Below are 21,651 nucleotides of genomic sequence, written 5' to 3'. Positions count from 1 at the left end.
ATTCTCACAGTCTTGGTAATTTAAACCCATCATACTGTTCAGATGGAAAAGCTGCTCGAATCCTCCTTACCGCACAGGATGGGAGAACAACACGAACCTCCTTCCCTAAAAACTGCCAGCACATCCGTACACATTGTCTGTATGCTGTGTGTCTGTATTTCCTGTAAAATAATCATATGAAAACCAGCTATGAAAGATGAAGACACACAAAAGCTTGGTAGCCATCTGGGGATGTCAATTTTAAAATAAATCTCCATATGACTTCCAGAATTTTGATTGGCCCCTAAATCTGCCTCCCCTAAAGTTTTAGGCCTAGCTATGCAATTTACACAAACTGATCATTGAATCTCGGTGACTAAAATTTGTAAATGGATCATGCCCAAGCATGGTGGACATTTTTTGTGTGGCATTTGGTTCCGTGGCTCAGTGTAAATGACTACTATGTCAGTCAGCATGATAAGGGTTAACCTCAAGGACATTGCACCAGTTTTTGTTTTTGCACAAAATGTCCTAATCAGAAGCAGGTTTTGAACATGGTGCACACATTTTCTTGATCTAATCTATATCTTAATGTAATTCCCTTCACAACAAAACTAAACTATGAATACAAGCACACCCTCTGTATTGTTACATCATTCAACAGCAGGTCAGAGCAATGAATAAAGGTATACAACAAATATAATGTATTCTCTACTTACTCATGGATGCTATTTTCCTGTGCACAGCCACCATACTGTTGACGGTACACGTAGTAGGCTGTCTGTAGCACCCATGGGTTCAGGCACACAGCTTCAAAACCTGGGTGTAAGGTGATGCACGTAGCACCTTCTTCATCCATCACATTCCGTACTTTTTCTATTTCCCTGCAGCATCTACACTCCCTTGCTGTAGGCATCACAGCACACTGGCCACAATGACACCTGTAAACAATGCAAGCCAGTTCAAATGATAATTGAGCCAATTTTCAATGACTTCATACAGGCCTCAATTATTGGGGCATACTAACATGTCAAAATAGAAAAAAAACCTCTGAAGGGCTGTCTACAATTGAAGCTCCTTAAAAGTGAAGGAGGGGGTAGCCTCTTCTTAGAGTTTTTGCCTCTGTTGGGACAATGCTGCAAAGGAAAATAAAACAGGCCTATGTTGCCTCGTTTCCAACTCTTTTTCCCACTTCTGAATCCATTCCCTAGATTGAGAAAATCTGGTTATGAAATTAGCTTAAGCGGAAATGCCGAAAAGCTGGTGTGAGGTGCCACCTTCTCCCTCCCCCCACCCTTTCCCTGATTTGTGGTAACTTCACTAATTTGCCACTACAACTGCTAGGAAATTAATAATAGACCACCTCTGAATTTGTTGTGCACTCTTCCAATTGGCTCCTTCAATCTACTAACCAAATGAAATATGTCTGTGTGACATGTTCCTGGAGCATGTGTTGCCACAACTTTTAAGGAAAATAGTAACTTCCTTAACTTAACTCGACCGCACTCTCATGTTAATTTTGCTGCCCCATCAACAAATTGGCTAGCTAAGAGTATGAGCAAAGTTAGGAAACATTTATCGGTTCTAGGCCTAACTAGTGACACAACTATCCTATATACAGTATAGTACGCTAGGCGTAACGTTACCATTGTGTTCCGTCAAGACGATCAATTTCGACATCGCTGTCCGATCCCGCTTCCTCTTCGCTGGTCTCCGGTTCGAACATGTACAGTAGGGAAAAACTTCCCCACGATCGTCGACCATGTCCTCCATCGCTATTGCTATCTGAATACTGTGTGTCAGTGCCACCGGCAGCCATTTCGCGATATGTATAAGCTATGTTGTGTATGCTGTGCTGTGTATATATGCGTACTATGCAGTGCGTGTATATAGAAACTGTATGTGGTAGCAATAAGCAGTTCCATGCGACGATATCATGCACTTTCGACTTTGTAAACAAATGACGTCATTTGTTTTCGACTTTCCCTGAACGAGTCAATCTAGCCGATATTTGCGGAGTTTATGTTGCTTGATAGGAAGACAAGAGCCCAAGGGCACTGTGGTTCCTTGCATAGGGGTATATGACAATACACATAATATTATCAAGCAAGATTTGGCTCAAATTGTCAAGTAATTGTGGTCCTACATGTACCCATAAAGTAACCAACACTATAGCCAACACTTTTGTGATCACAAATTGTGATCGGATTTTGATCGAAATGCACTTTTGAGATCTGAACATGCTGTCGAAAATGTAAGAAATTTAAGGTCACCTACAAGCGGGTCAACAGATATGATAACATTGGTGACCACAGATGACATGACCGTTAAATTTGAAAATGTTCCACCACCCCATTCACAACATGTCCCAAAATATCAACCGTGTCACACATTGGCATTGGGATTTAATTGCATTAAATGTCTAAAAATTAACTTTGAACTTGTATACATAACTTCACACACAAAGGTCACCTGGAGATCAACCAATTGACATTTTTGATCGGTGAGACCTAAATTGAGCATCAAAACTGTAAAAATTCAAACATTTTTTCTTTGCCCATTTTCCCCCCCAAAATACTCTTTTGTTAACATTAATTAATTAATTTTTAACATAAATAACTTCGCACACGAAGGTCACACGGGGGTCAACCCATTGACATTTATGATCAGAAGGTACAGTACCTTTGACATCTGAAAATAGCATCAAAACTGTAAAAATCCCCAAAACAAGTAAAGGTCACCAGAGGTCAAATTGAGGTCAAAGGTCCCCCAGATGCGGGTCAACAATTGGATTACATTGAAGCAACTTCCAACCCTAACGGACAATTCGTTCTCAAGTTATCGCAAAAAAACTAGTTTTTTATCATTAATTGACCGTTGGTGACCTCGGATCACATGACCGTTAAGTTTGAAAATATTCCCCTATACCATTTGCAACTTGTCCCAAAATATCAACCGTGACACACCGCGGCCTTGGGAGTTATTGCACTAAATGTCTGAAGATTAACTTTGACCTCATGTAACTGTAGCCACAAAGGTCACCTTGGGTCAACTCATTGACATTTTTGATCGGTGTGACGTGAATATAGCATCAAACTATAAAAATTCAAACATTTTTTCTTTGCCCATTTTCTCCCCCCAAAATACTAGTTTTTTAACATTAATTGACCTTTGGTGACCTCGGACCACATGACCGTTAAGTTTGAAAATATGGCCCTTTACCATTTGCAACTTGTCCAAAAATATCAATCGTGTCACACCTTGGCACTGGGGGTTATTGCATTAAATGTCTGAAAATTAACTTTGACCTTGTATAACTTCACACACAAAGGTCACCTGGAGATCAACCAATTGACATTTTTGATCGGTGAGACCTAAATTGAGCATCAAAACTGTAAAAATTCAAACATTTTTTCTTTGCCCATTTTCCCCCCCAAAATACTCTTTTGTTAACATTAATTAATTAATTTTTAACATAAATAACTTCGCACACGAAGGTCACACGGGGGTCAACCCATTGACATTTATGATCAGAAGGTACAGTACCTTTGACATCTGAAAATAGCATCGAAACTGTAAAAATCCCCAAAACAAGTAAAGGTCACCAGAGGTCAAATTGAGGTCAAAGGTCCCCCAGATGCGGGTCAACAATTGGATTACATTGAAGCAACTTCCAACCCTAACGGACAATTCGTTCTCAAGTTATCGCAAAAAAACTAGTTTTTTATCATTAATTGACCGTTGGTGACCTCGGATCACATGACCGTTAAGTTTGAAAATATTCCCCTATACCATTTGCAACTTGTCCCAAAATATCAACCGTGACACACCGTGGCCTTGGGAGTTATTGCACTAAATGTCTGAAGATTAACTTTGACCTCATGTAACTGTAGCCACAAAGGTCACCTTGGGTCAACTCATTGACATTTTTGATCGGTGTGACGTGAATATAGCATCAAACTATAAAAATTCAAACATTTTTTCTTTGCCCATTTTCTCCCCCCAAAATACTAGTTTTTTAACATTAATTGACCTTTGGTGACCTCGGACCACATGACCGTTAAGTTTGAAAATATGGCCCTTTACCATTTGCAACTTGTCCAAAAATATCAATCGTGTCACACCTTGGCACTGGGGGTTATTGCATTAAATGTCTGAAAATTAACTTTGACCTTGTATAACTTCGCACACGAAGGTCACATAGGGGTCAACCTATTGACATTTATGATCAGAAGGTACCTTTGACATCTGAAAATAGCATCGAAACTGTAAAAATCCCCAAAACAAGTAAAGGTCACCAGAGGTCAAATTGAGGTCAAAGGTCACCCAGATGCGGGTCGACAATTGGATTGCATTGAAGCAAATTCCAACCCTAACGGACAATTCTTTCTCAAGTTATCGCAAAAAAACTAGTTTTTTATCATTAATTGACCTTTGGTGACCTCGGATCACATGACCGTTAAGTTTGACAAGTTTTCCCTATACCATTTGCAACTTGTCCCAAAATATCAACTGTGACACACCTTGGCACTGGGAGTTATTGCACTAAATGTCTGAAGATTAACTTTGACCTCATATAACTGAATCCACAAAGGTCACCTTGGGTCAACTTATTGACATTTTTGATCGGTGAGATGTAAATATAGCATTAAACTATAAAAATTCAAACAATTTTTTCTTTGCCCATTTTCTCCCCCCAAAATTCTAGTTTTTTAACATTAATTGACCTTTGGTGACCTCGGATCACATGACCGTTAAGATTGAAAATATTGCCCTTTACCATTTGCAACTTTTCCAAAATATCAACTGTGTCACACCTTGGCACTGGGGGTTATTGCATTAAATGTCTGAAAATTAACTTTGACCTTGTATAACTTTGCATACGAAGGTCACACGGGTGTCAACCCATTGACATTTTTGATCGGAAGGTACCTTTGATATCCAAATCTAGCATCAAAACCAAACATTTTCTTTTTTGTTCCTTTCTTCCTTAAATAAGCACATTTTTTCTAATGTGACCTTTGACCTTTTGACCTTGGTTTCAGATGTAGTTTATCTCCTGATTACAAAAAACAAAACGAAAAGTCTGTACAGCCATCCTAACTCCGACCGAAAAACTTTGACCCCATATAACTTCGCACAAAAAGGTCACACCGGGTCAACCTATTGACATTTATGATCAGAAGGTACCTTTGACATCTGAAAATAGCATCAAAACTGTAAAAATCCCCAAAACACGTAAAGGTCACCAGAGGTCAAATTGAGGTCAAGGGTCACCCAGATGCAGGTCGACAATTGGATTACAATGAGGCAACTCCCAACCCTAACGGACATTTTGTTCTCAAGTTATTGCAAAAATACTAAGTGTTTTATCATTAATTGACCTTTGGTGACCTCGGATCACATGACCGTTAAGTTTGAGAAAATGTTCCCCTAACCAGTTCACAACTTGTCCCAAAATATCAACCTTGTCGCACACTGGCACTGGGAGTTATTGCAGTTTTAATATTTTCGGTTTTTGGACAATAACTGACCTTTGGTGACCTTTGTGGGCACCAAAAACAATAGGGCACACCTTCTCCCTATGGCGGATCTATAGTTCAAGTTTGGCCTCAATCCAACATTCCCTTATTGAGATAGAGCGTACCCAAGCAAGTGTCACAGACGCACACTCACACACACACACACACACGCACACACGCAAACCTGACTACATAGGTTCCTTTTGCTAAAGCAAGGAACCAAAAATGCAAGGAATTTATGAAAAAAGAAGTCATTAGATGTTTTGTTCGATGTCTTATGTATCAATTTGTGATTTTTCATCTTAATCCAAATCTTAACTTTCTTGTAACAGACTGCTGAAAAAGGTAATATTTTCGAGAAGTTTGAGATTTCTACATACCCAATGCACTGCGCAGAACATATACAGTTTGCACTCTTCTGCGCTTCCCCCCCCCCCCCCCCCCCCGTGACGTCACTGAATCTATTACATAATAGTACTTTTTACCGATTTCTACCCCTTTGGAGACGGAAGAAAATCGCGGTGTTGGGTTTTTCTTAATGTAAGAATTGTTAAGTTTAATATTATGTATTAAAGTCAAGTCTACGTGTCACTTGACCTTTAAAATATCCTGTAACCTACAGTACTCTGGATAAACACTATCTAATATGGAAGAAATGCTTTGGTTAAAGTATGAATATGGTCACTTTAACATAAAGAAATGCAAGTGAGATAGTGGTAAGTTTTCCCTGCTCATGGTTATTGTAATTGAACTCGATGTATAAAACTGTACAGATGCAATCAATGTGTTAAAAATAAAAACATGTTACAATACTGACTTACCTAACTTTAGAATAAGCAATATGAAACAATAGTAGGGCAGTGTTCCAAATACGGAATGCAGGAACATATACCCAAATAAGGCTTGAAGACGCCATGCCTCCATTGTGGAACTTTTCCATGATAAGTATAGCAGCTTTACATCCAAAAGAAACTTTGCCAAAACTTCAAAAGACCCTACAATGTCCCCTGCATTTCAAACATCTGCCACTATCTCCATCTGCCACTGGGGTTATCATGAGAGCACTGAATGAACTGTTTTATCACTACTAGCTGCAAGTTAGAGTACCTCTTCAACACTCCATGACATCACAATATATGTTATGTTAAATTGATCTCACACAATACAAACTAAAGACAAGTTATTCTGTACCAACAATAAATAACCCAAGATCAATGTCACATTAGAACTACTGGTATGACTGAACAAACTACAGTAAGTAAACAGATCAGATATTGCTATCACGGAAAGCCAAATAGTGTACAATAAAGTATGCAGTGAAACCAATATTCAATCAATTTGTTTATTAATATGACACAGTTGTAACTTTGATGACATCAATTATGTAGTTTACTTACACTATGAATGAACATGCAAATCAATGCTAAATACTACAGAAAGGAGTGAGATACATAACGCACTGAATGCAACAATCAATGTTTGACACCATGAAGAAGATAAATTCTTATGATACATTGCACTAGCTTAGTAACTTCATTTTACTGAGACACCATTTTGTTGTTGTCCGTTATGGTACAGTTTGTGCATGTGTCTTGAAGGCTTGTGATATCTACATTCTGGATACTTGTTACTCCCATTGTCCACTCTTGTGTCCTTGATGTACAGTATGGTATTTAAACAAGCTGAGGAACTGCTTTGACATCAGCTATTTCAAAATTGTCCGTATCCATGGTAACAACGTTCACTATGCAAATCCGTAGCTCTCACTGGAGAACAAGAAATATGACAATCATCTTACATAAAGTAGAGAAGCACATGTTTATTAATGAAACAATCGAACACAAATACTTCCAGTTCCAACCCTTATATCTGCTTGCAAAACATCCATCATGCCATAACGCTATGCTGTGCTGTACTGTTCCTCTAAAGGATGTTCTGTACATCTGTAATGTGAAATGAAAAGGGAAAAAAGACATATTTATGGCATTGTGTGAGGACAGAAGTGTCACAAAGATATACCTGTTCAAATGATTTTCCAAGATATGATTCATTTGATTTTAATTGCAAAAGAGACATTCAGGCTCATAGCCAAGGTAACTGGGTTGGAGCCAGCACAAATGTTATGTTTGTTTATTCACTGAGATTGTAACTTGCACTCATTGTAATAACTAAAAATTGTTGTTCAAATCTGGGAGAAAGTAGACCCCTTAATGATGCCCCTAACATGTTAAACTAGAAATATAGCCCACACTCAAAATTTGCCAAAAATGTCAATGTCTTTGCTGATATGAAACTATATGCACATATGACAACCTGATCAGATGACAACTACAGTATAGGCAGTGAAGAGTAACTATCTTTAAGCAGTGTAAGTATGTACAAATGATGCCACATCATCATGAAACATTTATAAAGAAAACATAAGTAAAGAATAAATGTGCAATTTTTGAACACAAACTGCTTCAGACAGGTAGGTAGCACATTCAACAAGATTGGTAAATGTCTTTATTTTTCAGAGATAAGGAAAATACTACTGTTATCATTAACTTGTGGGGTTTGAACATTTTTGGGTCCCTCACATTTACAGACCTCCAGTGGCTGTATTAGCACCATATTTATTTTGTCATTAATATTACATAATACAATAAATGAATAAATGTGTCCAATGTCCTAAATCCGGTTAGTCATACAGTCCTACAGTAGTAGACTGCAGACCTAGTGGAAATGTAGACTTAGTTACTGCATGGAATGGTTACAGTATGTACATCAAAAACTACCAGTCTCCACTGGGGTACAGCTGCTGGAGTGCTGCATCAGCCTCTGTTGGGCATAGCCTTTTGTTGAGGAACTGGTGTTATCTTTTCTGGTTGATCAGTTTGGATACCAACCTCTCGAGTTTCTTAATTGGGCACACACCTTCAACTGAAAAAGACAAATAATACCGGGATGTGCAAAGTTAATAATATATCAGAATGCATACTGTACACATAGCAGGGAAGTGCTCATGAATATTTGAGTGCCGGGCAGATTGTGCGGTAGTGTGATCCACACCCTGGGAGAGGGATCTCATGGGTGCGGTACCCCCCCCCCCCCAACTGGACAAATTTTGCACATGAAGTATGCTTAGGTGATGCTATATTTCCTATTCTGTGCCATGTATTCTCCCAGATTTTGGTTATGGTAAAACTTGTTAAATTATCATCAAAAAGTGCTGGGCGAAAAAGGTTAAAATACTGTTTGTGCGGGGCGGCATTCAGAACTGCTGGGCGCCGCAGCCGCCCAGTGTGAGCACATTCCTGACATAGTGAATTATATAACTTCCAACATAAATTACTGAATACCACATTTTGCCCTTCACTAAATAGTCAACAATTCACATCAATTTTGCAACACAGAACAGTAATTACACTACTAGTTACAGAACTTTGCTATTGGCAGCATAAATTCATCACATCTGCTTTATGATTTACAGTATAGTGTCAACTCTGCAAGGATTCAAGAATGGTTCATTTACTAATCTAGTGCAAACCTAAACTAGTGATGTGCAACAATTTCTATTATATTTCTTATTTCTATGTTAGTACTATACACCTGCAGTATTATAACTCATCTACTAATACCTTACATACACTAAATGTCATAACGTTTGATGTTACAATGGCAATGTCCCAGTAGGCTTGTTCATACACTAATATGTCACCAAATTTCATGAAGTTCAGGGATGCATAATTGCTTTCAAAAATATAGCTAGGCTTTGCTAATTTCCAAGACTAAAAATTACGGAATATTCTACAGGTGTGCCCTGAACAATGAAGTGTTTAAAGATAACATAGAAACATGATATGGTATATTATGGGCGACCATTCTAGTTCTCTCACAAATCAGTAGTATCACTTTCATTTTGTATAATTTTTAGAACTGCATTATCAGATTATGTGTAGAGCTATGAAGCCTATGATGTTGTTATATTTTGGCAAATGTCTTTAATTTCTATATCATGATGAAATTATCAATTATTGTAAGACGGACTCAACGACCCCCCGGAATGGTGCGTCATGTCCGATGAATTGTGTGACTAAGGGGTCCGTCAAAGCGCACATTTGGTGCATCATTACAACTACAATATGTGCGTCAGTGTGCATCAATGTGCCATGCAGGGTCCATCATGGTCAGCAAATGATTGATCAAAATGTTAATTTGGTGTATGTCAAAGACATTCAACAATGTGTCAATTTCACTATGATGCATGTTCAAAATTAAATCAAAATTAACCTATTCCAGGGGTCTGAGGGTGTGTCATACAATTGCTAGACCTGTGCATTATTGGCATCTGCAATTCTAATAGTCATTTTATAATCAAAATAGATTAAAACATACTAAGGAGAATCAATAATTCCCGCCTATTTTGAGTTAAACAGATAAGTCCATTAGAACGATCAATAATGTGTTAGTTCAACCAACACTGAGATTGAGTAATCCACTAGACAATGTTTCAACTGCATTGTGCAATATGTGACTTAAATAGTACACACCATCACATGGTAACCACATAAATTATTGGAACAATAGAGAAGAATATAATGGACCCAGCACACTTTATAGTAGATTAGTATTTTAGCATTACATCTTAGATTGAGTAGATTATAAGACTAATTGCAGAATACTGTACCATGTAAATATCATGGTGTATCCTTTAAATTAAATGTGATAAATTTTGTCGAACATAAAATGGTGGCATTCACAATTATTTGGTGACATTGATTTGTTTATGTTGTCCTTGATTTTCTGATTGAACAACGATGATAGCAAACTATCATGTTATGAATGCATCAATGTGTGAACAGCATCCTTCACTAATTCAACAAAGGCGCCTGTAGAGCTAGTGTAGCTTCTTTCTGAGAAGGCTGTTGAGTTTTGACTTCCATTTGGAAAACTTACTTATATCACTTTACACTACAGTTACCAGGAAAAGAGGTAGCCGCTACCGTTTTTTTAAGTTAATACCAAGTTGGGAGTATTAGGCAATACTCTAATTTGGGATAGAAAGAGTTTAAATTTATGCAAGTGCGTATCCAGGATTTTCTAACCCGGGGGGCGCGAATTACTATCTAAGCGGAGCGCCACCATCAGTTGGCGCGCAGCGTACAAGAAAATTTCTGGTTTTGATACCCCCCCCCCCCCCCCCCAGATCACCGGAAACGGCACTTCTCGGGCTTGAAATGACCAACCAGATGTACACTTTTGGCCTGAGAACCAAGTATTTCCTAATAGTTTTTTTTTTCCATCCATAACCTTTTTGAAGATTGTCAGCCCGGCACACGTCATGTTCGACCTGATCGCTTGTCCTGTGGGTCTTTGCTTTTGTAGGTGATTCTACGTCGCGGCCCACAATACCCGTCAGCCCCACTTTTCAAGGTTTTAAGCCCCAAATTTGTTCAGAATTTGAAAATTCACATTTCTCGTGAATAAACTCACTTCAAAACATACCCATAATGTTGTACAAAATTTCATCTATGGACAACCAATATAGAAAAACTACCTTCAACTCCTAACAGACCGGTCAAAATTGCACGAGTAGAGGGAAGTGTGATGCAGAATGTTGGTCAGAAATTTTCGAAAATTCAGACACAGTTAATTTATTGGTGTACAAATATTAAACCTCTTATAATGGCTATTATAAAACTTGGTTGAAGGAAATGAAAAAATAGCAGATATTTCCGAAAGCGAACACCACACACATAGGCGTAGGAGGCGCGGCTGCAGTGGCGGAGCTAGGGGTATTGGTCAGGAGGGGCGAGAATGGTCTGTAGGGGCGCTTTCGACACTGTCTAAGCGGAGCGCCACCACTGGTTGGCGCGTAGCGCACAGATAAATTTTGAGTAAAGATACTCCCTAGATCGCCGGAAATGACCCTTTCAGGGCCTGGCTAATTTGCAGATAAACGAAGTATAGGGTGTCATCGCCAAATTACACCAACAAAATGTGACAAATGTCAATAAGTAGATGAGAGCGCAATAAAAAAGTCAATAATCTAGAATAAGTAAAAAGTGGTAAAGAGCTGAAAAAGGCGCCAGCAGTCCATTTGAGTTCGTCAAAGGGCGCATCCGCCCCCTGACCGTATGGACGCTCCGCCACTGCGCGGCGGGGGTGTAGTCCCTAATTCGCCATTACTAATGTAAAAGAAACTTTTGACATAATTGGACCTCCATGCTTTTTATACATCTACATGAGACATGTCGTTGTTTACATTAGCATCCCGCGGTATACTGCGCAATTTGAACGGACCGTACGGTACATGATGGCATGCGATGTAATAACCGATGCTTGCTTATATGATATTGACATTGACACGTTGAACGCGCGCTTCGCACGCGAAAATTTTTGGTTATTTTCTCAGGCAAGTCGGACAGTTGTGAGGATTTTCATCCTGGAACGCCATTTTCATGCTCACTGATATGATGTGATATCTGCTGTTTGCGTTACAAATTCGAACAGGCGCGTAGCGAGGAATTTGCCAAGGGAAGGGCGAAGCCTGTAGGCAAATTATCTAAGCGTAGCGCCACCATAGGTTAGCGCGAAGCGTACAAGCAAATTTTGGCCGAAAATGTCTCCCAGATCGCTGGAAATGACACTTCCCAGGCCTTGTAAGTTGCTTTCTATTTTGAAATTACTTAGCGATATCATTTAAAAAAATGCTGAATGGGGGGGGGGGGCGGCGGTCGCCCCCATCCCAAAATGCGTCATGTTCCCCGACGACACGGTCGAGTTCGAGACCAGCTACAGTTGGTTTCATAGCACAATTCTACACACGCGTTATGATAGACCATATATAGTATATATATAGATCATTAGTGAGAGAGGAAAATGGAAACGTCAAAAAATGGAGTTGTCGGTGTAAGAGGTAGGGTGAGGCACACTTTTACGAAATCATTGATCCGTCACTGGCTACCCTTCAGCGCTGTAATGATGTCACTGTTCCTCTTTCTCTTCCCGGTGTCTTCGCGTTTTTCTTTTACTCCCTCCTTTTCTCCTTCTTCTCTCTTTCTTCTTTTTCTTTTCCCTTCCTTCCTCTCCTCCTCCTCTTTTCCCCCTCTTTTTTCCTTTTTTCTTCTCTTTTTTTCTCTCCTCTTTTTCTTACCCGGGGGGCGCGCGCCCCCAACGCCCCCCCCCTGGATACGCACCTGTTATGCGTACATTTTTTCTTTGCAAGTAAAGAATCATCCACAGCTAAAGTGGCTATGCGGATTGACAAGCAAGTGAAGCAAAGTAAATACCCTAGCCTATGCATATTAGACTTAAAAAAGTAAAAAGAACCCAATGCCTTAGTAACTTAATCCATCTTGGAGTTGCTCAGCAGATTTGAGGTTATTTCACCACTTAAGAACCCATGCTCAGACAAAAAAAAAGAAGACAAAAATGAAATGACTACAACAAATTAGTAGTCTATAACTGAGAATGACCATGCGTGCATATATGCAGTAAATTTTCAAGTTGTCAGACTAATTTATTTGTTGCAAGGAACTCTATAATTGTGCTGGTAAACTAGAGTAGGAAATGAAAACAGTTACTTTATTGAGTATAGGCCCCTGTCCCTCACGTACCTCACTGCATACTAGTAAGTTTACAGTTACAAATATATGCCCAGATCAAAAAATGCTCTTGACAGGAATAACCACCAAATTGAGGTAGGCCCTGCATGGTGCATCATTTTATAAATCTGGGCCTGGAGCTAGGCTACAGTACTGTAGTCCTACTTTTGCTATTGCTCCGCTCGTGAGAAGTTGCATTTCTTTCGAGTTTTATTTTCTTGTGGGGAGATCTCCCTACCAAATCCATGTCCATATTACACTGATGTAGGCTAAGGCCTATTCATAATTTGCAAAGCTACCGAATCATAAACCAAACACAATACAGTATGATACCGCAGACTTCCATACTGATAATGCTTACTAGGCGAATATAAGTAGAAAAGCATAAATAACACTTCAAGAAATGTTCGGCCTAGGCTAGGCTACAGTTAGTACAGCAGCCTGCACTGCAGTAGCATGGACACTGCGAAGTTCCGACACCTAAGCCTTAAAACACCCCAAAACTATATCTCATGGTATAAATCACCTGAAACTATACTTGATATGGTTGGAAAATTTTGGAGAGAAAATAACTGTAGCTTCGTAGTTTTTTGTGCAATTGGCTCTTGCTGTAGGTTGTCATGGTGAAATTGTGTATTTCTTAGGGGTGTCTGAACTTCGCAGTGTTCCAAACTTTGCAATACTGGCTGTACTAGCCTATGCCTCTCGGTGTATTAGTTGCCTTAGTTTGTCGGCCTAGCTACTCCTAAGTAGGCCTAGCTAGCATGATCTATTGAACAATATAACAAGGCAGCCTACAGTAGACCAAACACTTCGGCCCGAAAACAGTATACTGTAGCCTAAATAGTAAATATATAACGTTAGTCGTTAGTATAATTTGCTGCCTACCTTCTCGTATGATCTGCCATGCCAGTAAACGCTCCGCGAAGGTAGCATTGGTCATTTTGTCGATCCCCGATCTCTGTTCCAGTAGATCGTTTTTGGAGACCCAGTTCACGTATGTAGCAGCTCAAGTACACTTTTCATGCCTGCAATTCTCTGTCCCTTTTTCGCTCACTGCTTTTGGCATCGGGACCCACAATAAAGCAACCTGTGCCTTCCACCTAAACAGCGCGGCGACGGGACCGCAATATACATGTTACGTGTGTTATGCTACCACTGCATGAAACTGTGCTACACATTACTTATATTTACATACAGGATTTACACTGTACAGTGGCAGTATATTACAAATACCGTATCACGTGAGTAACGGGGTACCAGCGAAACCTATGAAATTGGCCCGCCCTCTAAAAATTTCCTAGCTGAGAGAATGCCTTTAAGTAAAATGCAATTTTACTTTTCAATTCTACTTAAGTGGAATTCTATTTCACTTAAGTAAAATAGGCTATATTTACTTCCGTGAAATGGCATTTCACGTAAGTAGAATTGAATTAGCTTAATCGTATTCTACTTAATTACATTCAAATTGCATTTGCATTCTTAAGTGAAATAGAACATTTGTTTCTACTTAAGTGGAATTCAACTTCACATAAGTGGAACACACTTTACTTAAGTCAAATTCTATTTCCCTTAAACTTCTTAGACTGAATTCCACTTAAGTCGAATATATGCGCTTAAATAGAATTGGAAGGTAAATGTTAAAACTGCTGCCATACGGTCGTACACTGCCTGACTGGCTGCGATCCCACAGGGGCACAACCAAATATGTAAATGAAGAACTTAAGCCACCATCTTGAATAAAATCATGCGATGGAGAATCCACCACGTAAAATTTCGACCGCACTAAATGCTGTACGAGAACCTGCGCTTCGTGTGATGGGAAAAACACCACCTTGAGAGCACTGCAGGCAGCTTTTCTAGTCTCCTCTGGAATAAACCTGATAAGCATCATACTAAGAGTATTGTCAGTATTGCCACAAAACATATTGCTGGTAGATCTGAATTCTTAAGACAAATAACCTTCCTGGATCCATTCCTGTGATATGCTGTTACACGTTTTCTATTAGCTCAGTGCTTTTTGAAGATCATCCCCATATCCCCCACAGCTATTCCTGTAGTATGCATACAATCTACCACAGTACAGCAAGTTGTTCATCGCCAATGTTGCCTGCATGCATTTTCAGTGGGGTGAGTGACATCCTAAAGAACTGTCAAATTTTCAAGTTTCATAAAAGGCTGCAAAAATGGGAAGGAATTGCACAGCACTCTCTCTGGTAGTCTACATCTTCTTTTCATGACATTTTCTCACCAGACGGTTCATGTAGCCCTGTTTGCCTTGAATAGAATATATATGACGGTTGCCATAAATGCTCACTACATTGAGCAGTAGCACATGACCTGACAGCATGGTATGAGTGTAGCCTACTACTGCTAGACTAGAGCTCTGTTACATTATTATTACTTTACATTATAAAGAAAATCCATGTAAGAAAATATTATCAGACAAAAGCAGAGAAATAAGATATGTCTCAAAATTGACAAATAAGGAGTATTATTTTAGAAAATATATTGGAATATATATGCATATATATATATATATATATATATATATCTATAGATGGATAGATAGACAGACAGACAGACAGATGGATAATTCCACTTAACTGTGGTCGATTGGTACAGACTTGGGTCTGTGACATAAAGGTCTGGTGTTCGATTCATACCTTCGTCTGATGAGTCCCAAATGAGGAAACGGGTATGAAGTGGAATTTTTGTGGTGTGTTGATCTTTATTGACTTAACAAGTATATCTGTTTTACCACTTTAAAGGGTGTGAAGACTCACGCACAAAGAAACGTCTCATGCCGGTAATCTGACCTAGTTTCGAATGAGGTGTAACAGAAGTGTTAGACACCACCATCCATCCCAGAAAATACACACACAGCTTGCTACCATCAGTAATTAGACACTAGTGTACAGTCAATACATACAGTACAGCTACGGTCAATACCCACAACACAGTGTACATTTAGCAGCGATGGACATCTCAGGTCTAGTTAAAAGATAACAAGGTATCACGTTTCATTACTGTCTGCATTTTGTAGCGACAAGAAAAAACTTGACTTGCAAGCAACAGAAAGTTAACTTTTTCAGAGCGCGGCACAGTGTTTGGGGCGAGTCTTCAATGCCTTTAAGCACATTCATTGCATAAGTATTGCTAGCTTGCCTCAAAAAGTGGTAATTCTGTGTACATTATCAGATTCAAAAAGCACCAGGGATGCCCTCTGCACAATCGTAACATATGCTTTATGTGTAATGAAAAAAAAAAGTTGGAAAATCCAGAACAGTGAAGACTATTCCAGCCCCCATATTTAGTATGATTAACCAATTCAATGGTGTTGTCATCATCTACTTTGAAATACAAACTGTTACTCTGTTCACTGATATTTTTGCGTGTTGTATGTTGTGACTTGGTTGCAACTAGAGCCATCGTCTGTAATGGGAGATAGTGGCAACTAGTCTACCTTCCTCCTCCCACATCTTCCTCCTCCCAGTGCGAGTCATTGATTTTCTCAGACCACAGCCATCTGAATTATGTTATGTGTTATCTCTCTTTGTTAATTTATTTATGCCTCTTAGTCTATACCTCCTTCGAAGATAACCGATAGAGAAAATCAACTGTGAAGCCAGACTAATTCCCGTAATACGCGCAGTAATAGTGTACGGCAAAGGCTTAAAAGCAGAAAAGGCATTGTAGCTGTGCGTTGGTATACTAAATTTGTCGATAACCCTGTCAAGTGTCATGATCATGCTTCCGAATAATATAATAAAGGAATGATAGTGATGGCTTCACTGATGAAGTTACAATAATCACACAGCTGCGACACCTCAGCGAGGGGAGTCATCAGCGAGAATAACGACAACATGGTGTACAAGAAAATTCACTTATTTGATTCATACAACACAAATTTTCACTGTATAGGTCATATACGCTGCATCCTGTCGTGACATACCTGCACCATCTTCTGAGTCAAAAGCATGTACTATTTTTGTCTGTCCATTCTCGTCGTGATTAGTATGTGCTTCATATATTTCACCCAGTTCGTTTACCAACCCTTGAGAAATCTCGAAGTCGTTGTTGGCAGTAAACGCCTTCAATCTGCGCGTTGCATCCTTCACCGTTTGGCCGATGTCAGTCATTCTTGTCAGCAATAATATGAACGTGGTTTACAGACGAACTATTCCTTCTTTTACACTGAACGCTCTTATACATAATATTAAAAACCTTTGTGAAACTTGGGCCGTACTAATACTACACTACACTGCACAGAATAATTCGTGCGGCCTATGGAATAAAATATGTCAGAGCCGCATGTCTACAGTATGTACGGCTCTGCAATGTACGTAGCGATTATAATTAACACAGGCATGTAGCGCGGAGTTCATTAACTACCATAGGAATTGATAGTAACAACATGTTGTTTGTGCCTACTGTTAATTGTACATCCGCGTATTTGATCCACTCATTTCCTTCAGAAGTATTTCGATATAACACAAAAATTTATCATTAAACGTATGTGAATTGCCTAGGCCTACGTCATAGCGAAAAGTGAAGAAGAGAAAAAAAAGAGAGAAATGACCAATAATAATTACTACGGTAGATTTTAAAATTTTGATTCGAGATGCTATATATATATATATATATATATAATATATATATATATATACATGGGCGGCGATCATGGATGGGACCGGGGGACATGTCCCCCCCCCCCAATATTTTAGGTGGGGGATATAGTATCTAATATCCCCCAATATATAGTTTTTTTGTTGAAAATAATGCGTGAGGTTATTTATCCAAATCATATTTGGCGGTGGCTAAAACTTCATCCAACACATGCTGCATGAGGTAAATGACTCTTCGTGGTCGTTTCTGTGATCTGCTGTGACCGTACCGGTATAGCATGTTGTCACTAATGATTATTATCATGTCTGTACATCTCTTGTGTATGAGTGTAAGTACGTACCAGGGGCGTATCCAGGATTTTGTAACCCGGGGAGGCGCGAATTACTATCTAAGCGGAGCGCCACGATCGGTTGGCGCGCAGCGTACAAGAAAATTTCTGGTCTTGACACACCCCAGATCACCGGAAATGGCACATCTCGGGCTTGAAAATGACCAACTAGATGTTCACTATTGCCTGAGTAACCAAGTATTTTCCCAATATATGTTTTCTCCATCCGTAACCTTTGTGAAGATTGTCACCAGTCACACATCATGTTCGACCTTATCGCATCTCCTGTGGATCATTGCTTTTGTAGGTGATTCTACGTCGCGGCCCACAATACCCCGTCAGCCCCACTTTTCAAGGTTTTAAGCCCACTATTCGTTCAGAATTTGAAAATTCACACTAGTCTCGTGAAATTAATTCACTTCAAAACATACCCATAATGTTGCACAAAATTTCATCTATGGACAGCCAATACAGAAAAACCTCCATGTTTAGGAATGTTTGTCAGGGAAATTTGGAAAATTCAGACACAGTTAACAAATTGGTGCATGGGCGCAGATCATTCTTGGATAATGGTGGGGACGCGTATCTGTTCTCTGATACTATCTAAGCGGAGCGCGACCATGGGTTCGCGCGTAGCGTACAAGAAAGTTTTGGCAAATACTCCTCCCAGATCGCCGGAAACAACATTTCCCAGACCCAATGATGCTCCCATACCTCCTTAAAATTTAGATCTCGTGGCTTAGAAAATTAGTTTGGGGAAATGCATGGGCGTCTGCAGAAAGAAATCAGGGAAAAAAATAATCCAAGTAGACTTTTGTATACGATGGGTCTGGTTTTGTAACTCATCGGGAAGCGATTAGAGGGGTGGGCGTAGGGTTGTGGGGCGCGCGTTTTCATGCAGATGGGAACAATCTCAAGAAGTGATGGGTGCGTCCGCCCCCCCCCCCCGGCAATGATACGCCTTTGGATCCACTACATGATATTCACAAGAAATGTGCTCAATTCTCAAATCGCATGCGGAATTTATTTTTAGATTCATTGTATGAGTTACGGTACTAGGGGTGGGGTAACAATTAGCATTCAGTTCGCGTTGTATAACATTTTAACTCTGCATGACAGTGTTGCATCGAAAGACATATGTCTAGTGCAGTTCGCATATAGATCCTGGGCTAAGCCATGTTGCCCGACGACTCGGTCGAGTTCAAGACCAGCCACAGTTGGTTTAATAGCACAATTTTACAATTGTTTAGGGCGTCCATACACACATATGCGTCATGATATATTATATATATATATATATATATATATATATATACATAGGCGTACGGGACCATTTCAGTTTGGAGGGGCAGAAATTGTTGTGCCCGAAAGTTCTCGTGACACTATCTAAGCGGAGCGCCACCATCAGTTGGCGCGTAGCGTACAAGAAATTTTTTGGCAAAAAATGCCTCTCAGATTGCCGGAAACGGCACTTCTGAGGCCTTGCAAGTTGCATCTAAACATTATTTATTTTATAATCTCACGTTTTAGAAATTTACACTTCCCAAATTTGCCAATTAGAAGAAGAAAAAATGGTAACATCACTTTGAAGGGGAAAAATAGGACAGTATATTTTTTAAGCTCCTATTTAGTAACCGTATTTATTATTTTAACACAGTACTCAGCTACCTCTAGAAAAACATACATTGTTCAACGACACGTAGGCGGGATAATGTCGCTGTGTCGGGTGAGACTGCAATTTGTCTCACAAAAAAGTATAAAATATAGCAAAGAATATGATAAACCTGTACTTCTAGGCTTGTAGGCACTCCCCCCCCCCCCCCACCATCCATGAAAAAGAAAATGTTTCTTATAAACACTCATGTCGGGGATGTCCAGGTATACAGTTGACTAGAAATCGATGGTTCAAAAAGCGTGGTAGCCCAGATGAGCTGCGCTTACGGTGGTGTTACACGGAAATATTCGGGCATCATGATGCTAAATAAAGAAAATCATGGAATTGTCGGGCAAAAATTTGAAAATGATTCGGGCAAGCTGCTGCATATATATATATATATATATATATATATATATATATATATATATAAATGAAAATCGTAATGAGTTGGAAAATCAAGAACAGTGAAGAAACTTTCAGCCTCCACCGGGATTCGAACCACGGGCCTTCCGCTCTGTACGCGGACACCCTAACCACTAGGCTATGGACGCTGATTGTATGTCCAGAGGTTCGAAACCGGTAAGGAAGGTCGTAATTCCACTGTAGGCGTTTGTCACCTGTATCGAACAATACTAGTTCTGTTTTTGGTGACATATTTTGCTTTACTCTAGAGATCAAACATGATGCTAACCAACTCGAAATCAACTCGTGATTCAAGCCGGATCTCGAAAGAGATACTTTGAACAGACTATATATATATATATATATATATATATATATATATATATATATATACAGACTATATATACAGACTATATATATATATATATATATATATATATATATATATAGACATGTCTGATGGCGTGTGTTGGAAAGTTAAGAATATCCACAAGAAAAAAATGGAAAAAAATGATACTTTCATTTCCAACTTTATTACTTAGAACGTTAAATAGGTAACAAAATATTTCGAGCGTTTACACGGCTCTTCTTCAGTTGTGCTAATGAAATGGAAGAAACTAGACCTTATTTGTATTTAGCTTAGCATGTATGCTCATAAAAGAGAGATCCCTGTTGAGCCCATTGTTGTGTGTATTGAGGCGTAAGATGGTTTTTAGTTCCCGGTTGCTTCTTTCATGAGCGGTTTTGAAGAAGCCGTATAATGACAAATTTGAGGTCAGATAAGTTGTGATTGGGGAGATTAAAATGTTCGGCAACAGGGAAACCTGGGTTATTATTGCGGATACTTAGTTTGTGATTATTGAAGCGGAGTCTGAACTTTGTGCTGGTTTCGCCAATATAGGTGACCTGGGGGCACTTGCAACAATACAGCAGGTAGATGACATTGGCTGAGTCGCAACCAAATCTACCAGGTCTCAGAGTAGTGCCTGAGACCCGGTGGAGGAAAGCGGGGGAGGGGTCGAGGTGTGTGCACACCAAGCATCTAGGTTTGTTACAGGGGATGTTACCACTGTCAGGTTCATTACTGGGTGGGGCGAGATTAGTGCGAACCAGCACTGAGCGGATGTTGCGGGGTTGTCTATATGCTATGACTGGGGGGGGGGGGGGCTTTGAAGAGTTCAGCTATTGTGGGGTCCGAACCTAGAGTGCCCCAAGATTGTTTGATTTCATTGAAAAGGGGGCGAAGGGAGGGGTGGTAGGTGACAACGAGGGGTAGTCTATCTGAAACAGATTTTTTACGATAGGTAAGGAGACTAGAACGTTGTAGAGACAGAACCCGTTTGAGGTGGAAGTTAAGTATACGGTATGGGTATCCAGTGGCGGATCCAGGATTTCGCCGAAGGGGGGGGCCCAGATGGGAAATGCCTAATTGTCGTCCTGGGGGAGGGGTCTAAGGGGAGTGGGTGCCCCCCTCCCCTTTGGAAAATTTCACAAAATATGGAGGTCCTCGGTGCAATCTGGTGCTACTTTTCGTGAAAGTTTTGA

General features: G+C 39.7%; 2 protein-coding genes across 4 annotated transcripts in view; both read right to left on the bottom strand.

Annotated features, from left to right (window-relative positions):
* The window catches only part of LOC139966811 (uncharacterized), a 58,610-nt gene extending 41,129 nt beyond the window's left edge, over positions 1–17,481 (bottom strand). For 2 of the 3 annotated variants that reach the window (XM_071970174.1, XM_071970176.1), the window contains exon 1: positions 17,046–17,481. In XM_071970174.1, the coding sequence (XP_071826275.1) occupies positions 17,046–17,232 (187 nt within the window). In that variant the 5' untranslated portion in view covers positions 17,233–17,481. The remainder of the gene's footprint in view (positions 1–17,045) is intronic. The other variant, XM_071970177.1, reaches the window with a different exon arrangement.
* On the bottom strand, positions 5–2,643 carry LOC139966812 (P2X purinoceptor 7-like). The gene is made up of 3 exons (XM_071970178.1): positions 1,626–2,643; positions 699–920; positions 5–161 (listed from the first exon to the last, which is right to left on the bottom strand). Exons 1-3 carry the CDS (start codon positions 1,796–1,798, stop codon positions 5–7), a joined length of 552 nt encoding a protein of 183 aa, XP_071826279.1. The 5' UTR covers positions 1,799–2,643.
* Positions 17,482–21,651: the final 4,170 nt, after the last annotated feature.

The sequence above is a fragment of the Apostichopus japonicus genome, chromosome 4, assembly GCF_037975245.1.
Source record: "Apostichopus japonicus isolate 1M-3 chromosome 4, ASM3797524v1, whole genome shotgun sequence".
NCBI lineage: Eukaryota > Metazoa > Echinodermata > Holothuroidea > Aspidochirotida > Stichopodidae > Apostichopus > Apostichopus japonicus.
This window is presented reverse-complemented; position numbering and strand designations above follow the sequence as displayed.